Here is a 6140-nt window from a genome sequence, read left to right as displayed (position 1 = left end):
GAGAGGTTAAAAACAGTACTTTAATAGTAAGCAAATGCATAAAAAACTAAGCTTATTGTGGCACATTTACATGTGCATGTGGTAAACATGTTTATCCAGCAATTTACACGTGCTAAACATTTGATTAAACAGGCATTAAACGAACATTTCTATATACATTAATAGACATTCAGATGTAATTAAAGTTCAGTTCATTTGTCCTCGAGCTCACCCGTCCAGTCAAACATCTTGCTTGATGGTGATCAAGGGCTGCGTTGAGACAAAGACAAATAAAAGAGGTTTTTAAGTGCATTTGAACGTTGTTCGTCATGTTTTGTTGTTTTCAAGCATTGGTTAAATTACCAGAGTGTTGAAATGAGCTCGGCACACGGCTTTACTCTCCCAGTAGATCAGAATCAGAGCCAAAATCAGCTCGAAGCCACACAAGACACAGATCACCACCTTCAGCCCCCAAAACACTTTTATCTGGAGAGAAACAAATCAGTGACTGAACGACTGAAAATACGGTCAGAAGTGTGTCCAAATGCAGGATTGCTGAAGCGTACCTTTCCACTGGCATCTGGGCTGTTAGGCTGTAAAATGAAAGAAATTAATTAGATTTACGGACAATTCTGGAACTCTGGCTTGTCATGAACACAATCACAAATTACCAAACCCGGATGTCCTTCTTCTAATATTGGACAGAGAACTGTAGCTGTGATGGACCAGAAAAGACAGATGATGTTGAATGCGAAGGACAGCTTCACCTTTCAGAAGATAAATCATCAAATTCAGTTTCAGTCGTGATAGAATCACTGGTTATGAACGATATTTGTCCTCCGATCACTCACCACAGGCATGATGGGAAAATATCCAGCTGCAAATGTCAGGATGCCACTTGCAATGAACTAAAAGAGAGATTGTTAAAGCACTGACCCAGTATCATCTTGAATGTTCAGAGATGTGAGGAAAGATGTTAGATGTGTTCTCACCAGGGCACTAGGTAGGGTGTACACTAGATGAGACGCACCGTATTCAAGAGCAATGAGGCTGCCGATGCAGATGACAAACACTCCGATGCTGAGCTGAGCCGCCTGAAATATTGAGAGAAATGATGATAAAACAGGCTGAGATCAGAAGTTCTTCATTATAAACCTGCGTGAAGTGTCAAGATAATATCATTGATCACGTGACTGTGGAGGCCTGTTTCGGCACTGGATTGAACAAAATAAAATAATATATATATTATTATTATATTATTATATTATTGCATAGTGATTGCATTTACCGCCATTATTATCACCTGAATGTTTTTTTTTATTTCACATTTCTGAAATTTTGTCTCACAATTCTGACTTTTTTCTTGCAATTCTGATTTATTTATTTTTTTAATTATTTTAGGATTTCATGATATAAACAAAGAATTTGATATAAACTCACTATTCCAAGTTACAAAGTCGGTAATTGCTTGATATAAACTTGAACTGCAAACTGCAAGTTCATATCTCGTTATTCTGACTTTATAACATGCAGCTACAAATTATAAAGTCATAATTGTAAGAAAATTGTTAGTCTTTTTCCCCCTTAGAATTGGCTTTTGTAACTGAGAAAATAAGTCAGAATTGTGAGAGAGAAAAAAAATCACAATTCCCTTTTTTCATTTTTTGTTGAGTAGTGGAAACATGTGATGAATGAACATCAGGTTGAGTTTTCAAATTACACTTTTTAAAGCATTCAGTACAAAACTCCCACTGAAAATGATGAAATGTCTCAAAAATTCCCTGTAGTGATAAAAAAAAAAAAGTTTGCTCTATCTGAAGAAAAAACCCTTGCTACGTGTCATATCAGTTGCATATCATTGCTCTCTTGTTGATTACGCTTGCTTCTCTTGTCCTCTTTTGTAAGCCACTTCTGCTTAGTTACTAAATGTAAATGCATATTTGATGGAAATCTCTTGTTATGCTCATGTGTTGAAATCAGGGTCACAAATCAACCCACATTCAGGCCAAAAATACCACTGAAACTGACTAATGCCCCGTGATGAATTCCTCTTGATTTTCTCTGAACATCTGATATGTTTCTAGGTAAACTATATTATGTCTAGTTTCTCTGCAGATATTAAACCGAAACTAAACACACCAACGTGAAGGAAACACAACATCTCAACTATATCAATACCCACAGTTTTTATGGAATAATAAAGGTTGAAAATTTTTTTAATAAGTAAATAAATCATAAAAGAAAGTAATTTTTTGAATATTTTTATGCATTTGAATGCGGTACGTACTCCGAGTTCCTTTGGTCGTCCTCTGAGAAAGACCTTGTACGCGTCTTTGAAGACGCAGGTGAACTTCTCGGGCATCAGCTGGCCATCTCTCACGTTCCTGAGGTTTCCCAGAGGAATGCTGATGACCATACAGTCGTCCGGCTTAAACGTGTAGCGCATCTCTGTCAGTCCAACACAAGAGGAATGGAAGAACTCGCAAAGTTATGAACAAACCTTACAGAAAGTCTTTGATAGCATGCTCACACTTCATTTTAAGGTCCATTAACAAATCATTAACTATAACATTTGCCCTCAGTAAACTCCTAATTTGCTGTTTATTAGAATATGGTCATGCAGAATATGTGCTTTATAAGCACTAATAAACATCCAACAGGTTAGTAATAGACAAGCAACTATAGTGAGAATTGGTTCTTATATTAAAGTGTTACCAAGACACTGGAATCAAAAACATTTATTCATTTATCATTCATGGAACTTGTTAAAAAAAGGTTTTTTTTTAAACTTTGCTACTTTTTTAAACGTCACTCTGATGTTTTTCAAACGTTACTATTTTCGGAATGTTCCAAGAACATTCAAATGTAACATAATGTTTGCAAGGTTCTAAAATGTAACATGTTATGTTTTTACCAACGTTCGCCGAAACAAGAAGAAAGAACGTCTGAACGTTCAGAGAATCATGGGAACTTTTTTTTAACAACTTAGTGTTAGTTTGGGTTTAAACGAACGTCAGTCAGTTGCTTCCTTCTTGAAACCCTCGTATTTTAACACACTGCCAAACATCATTTCAGTCACAAATGAACGAATATTTAGGAATTTTATTCAACAAAGTAAGAAAAGTGATTCGACGCACCCCGATCCCAGCCCCGTTTTAACTCTGTATACAGGGAGTCTGGGGTAAATTCATCAGTTTATAATAAACCCAGATTCATTTCTCTGAAAGATCTAACAACACACACACAGATCCTGATGGCCTGAATCCCTCTGAATCTCCCTCTGTTCATATCTAAGAGTGTTTTGTGTTTTATCAGAGTCTAAAAATGTCTTACCTGCTGCATCAACTGAAGTCCAGATGAACAGCTTCTGCAGCTTTTCTGTTCAGATAGCAGAAGTTTATTTGAGAAGCGCAGCTCAAACACTCACATCATCACTTCTCACATCACAGTTCCTTTTTTCTTCTTTTTTTTTTTGACCAACCACATGAAAGTGGCTTGTTGGGTATCAAAAAAAACACCATGATCTTTTTCACTCTATAATACGGAAGACAGACTCGGCTCGGTAAGACGCGCAGAAACTGTGCATTTAAGTGTTGTTTTATTATTATTAGACAATTTATAGAATATATTCAGAAGATTATGTTATAAAGACAAGACTGAACAGTCAAAAAACAATCATAAGTATCCAAAACTATTTATGAAATTAAAATAGTTGGTGTTTGAATGGAAGAACATGAACGAGATGCACAAATGGGTTTCATGCTTTTCTCTTTAATTCACATTGTGCTTTATCAGATATTGTCCAACATTTGATTTCTTGGAGTATAATACTTATTAAATATATAACAGAATGTGGAATGCAAATGTACTTTCTGTATTGTGAAATCAAGTTGCAAATTAATTAAAGTTGAATCAAATTGGCTGTTGCAACACATTATATTAAACTGACTTAAAAAAAAAAAACAGGTTTAATTGGTTAAATTTTGAAGATTTCATGTATATTTATAAACAGTAAATTACAAATTTCATGCTTTTGGTGCACATTTGATTTCTTGGATTACAATATTTATGAAGCAGACGCACTTTGGTAAAACTCTCTTTGAATGCATTGTTACAATCAGTTGCATTTTTAATAAAGTTTAATAGAATTAACTGTATTAGTTAATGCAATTTACAAATAATATTAAACTGACTCAAGCTGAATCTTAAATAACTTAAAAAATGAAGTTGAAAACGGTTTAAATAATTAAATAACATGTGGATTATATAACTTTTATAGCATACTTCAATGCGGGTTTCATGCATATTTACAAATATTTACAACATGAGACTTCTATATTTGATATCATGGACTACAGTATTTAGGAATTATACAACAGAAAGCAGATGCAAATGCACTTCCTTTTTGTAATACACTGTTAACAAAACTTGCAACTTTTTTTATTCATTTATCATTCATGGAACTTGTAAAAAAAAGTTTTTTAAAGTCACTCTGATGTTTTTCAAACGTTACAAGTTTCGGAATGTTCCGAGAACATTCAAATGTAACATAATGTTTGCAAAGTTCTAAAATGTAACATTTTATGTTTTTACCAATGTTCGCCGAAACAAGAAGAAAGAACGTCTGAATGTTCAGAGAATGATGGGAACATGTGGATTATATAACTTTTATAGCATACTTCAATGCGGCTTTCATGCATATTTACAAATATTTACAACATGAGACTTGTATATTTGATATCATGGACTACAATATTTAGGAATTATACAACAGAAAGCAGATGCAAATGCACTTTTTGTAATACAAAACTTGCAACCTCTCCAAATTTTAAAGTTGAATCAAACAGGCTTGCGTCTGGAATCTTATAACTTAAAAATAAAGTTGAAATTGGTTATTTTGATGAGTTAACGTAAAGGAAAAAACAGGTTGAGAACGAATTCCAACATGTTTTGTGGCTCGTATGTGTGTTTGTTGTCAGAATATGGCCAGGGCAGATATTGAAATGGACATCCAGAGACACGAGGACCCTGCAGGAGGAAGACACGGTGATGAAGGGCCGCTCATAAAGTACTACAGGGCCAGTGAGGTTGTCCCGGGGCCCGTGCCAGCGCTGCAGAGGCTCCTGAGGAAGGGACCGGCCACCTGCGCCGTGAGACCCACACATTCACTCACATTATAGCATAAGAACCCATCAATGTTTCCCAAACAGTGCTTGATTTAGGTGTTACTGTCAGAAATTCCCAGTCTGAACACTAGTGACCTGTAGATGCTGCCTTAAAGATCTATTTCTGTTTAAGTTAACCTATTAAAATTTTACATTTTTTGGTATACATGAATACATTTAGGTTGATTAAGGGATACATTATTAACTTAGCATTTTTAGGGCGTAATGTACTGTATATTTCTTACCTGTATTTTGAGTTTTGCTGTCCTTTGTGCTGTGTTTTATGGTTTACGGAAATTTTCAGTGTTTATTTATTTTGGTATACAGTGTACATGCATTATTATTATTATTATTATTATTATTATTTATATAAATACATATTTTAAATAATGCATTATTAATAAAATAAAAAAATATTGCATTAAAGTGATTTTTCTTTTTTTTAGGGAAAGTGCTTAAAAAAGAAAATAAATTGTATAAACTTGAAAAATTATAATGAATAAAATTAAATGCTGGAATAATATATTTTTTTGCATTAAAAAATCCAAACCTGTTTTAAGGACAGTTAAAATTCCTTGCACTCTGACATTATTTTCATAAGTGAGCATATAAAAATTACAGTAATTCAATGGGTTTTTAAATTTAAACAGGCATACATTAAATCCAATACAACAAATTCTAGCAGGATGTATACAACTTATAAATGCACTTTTATAATTTAATAATAATATGTAAAAAAAAAATTGCATTAAAGTGAGGATTTGTTTCAAAACTTTCTGTAAAATGTTCTGAAAATAATATCACAATCCTAAAAGCAAGCTTAATGCAAAATATAATTTCCTTTTGATTTTGGAATATAATCTGACATGTTCTTCAGGGGGTTTGTAGATCCTAAAGTCATATTTAAATATTGGTAAATGTGCATTATTTCGACGCGCAGGCCATTCAGTCGTCCAGTGGGATCCTGAGTCTTGGGATCGGGATTGTATTCGCAGT

The 6140-nt window shown here is 33.7% G+C and overlaps 1 protein-coding gene across 2 annotated transcripts; it reads right to left on the bottom strand.

Moving 5' to 3' along the window:
- Positions 1-3434, bottom strand: LOC113059391 (membrane-spanning 4-domains subfamily A member 4A-like). Of its 2 annotated transcripts, none has more exons than XM_026227858.1 (8): positions 3313-3434; positions 2267-2427; positions 972-1073; positions 831-887; positions 651-746; positions 546-572; positions 343-465; positions 1-249 (listed from the first exon to the last, which is right to left on the bottom strand). In XM_026227858.1, exons 2-8 carry the CDS (start codon positions 2423-2425, stop codon positions 220-222), a joined length of 594 nt encoding a protein of 197 aa, XP_026083643.1. In that variant the 5' UTR covers positions 2426-2427; positions 3313-3434; the 3' UTR covers positions 1-219. The 2 variants fall into 2 exon arrangements, with proteins under 2 accessions (XP_026083643.1, XP_026083644.1); XM_026227859.1 differs by having other exon boundaries at positions 2267-2436; positions 3313-3380.
- Positions 3435-6140: the final 2706 nt, after the last annotated feature.

The sequence above is a fragment of the Carassius auratus genome, chromosome 41 (genome assembly GCF_003368295.1).
Source record: "Carassius auratus strain Wakin chromosome 41, ASM336829v1, whole genome shotgun sequence".
Taxonomy (NCBI): domain Eukaryota; kingdom Metazoa; phylum Chordata; class Actinopteri; order Cypriniformes; family Cyprinidae; genus Carassius; species Carassius auratus.
The sequence above is the reverse complement of the archived record's forward strand: the minus strand, read 5'-3'. Positions and strand labels throughout refer to the sequence as shown.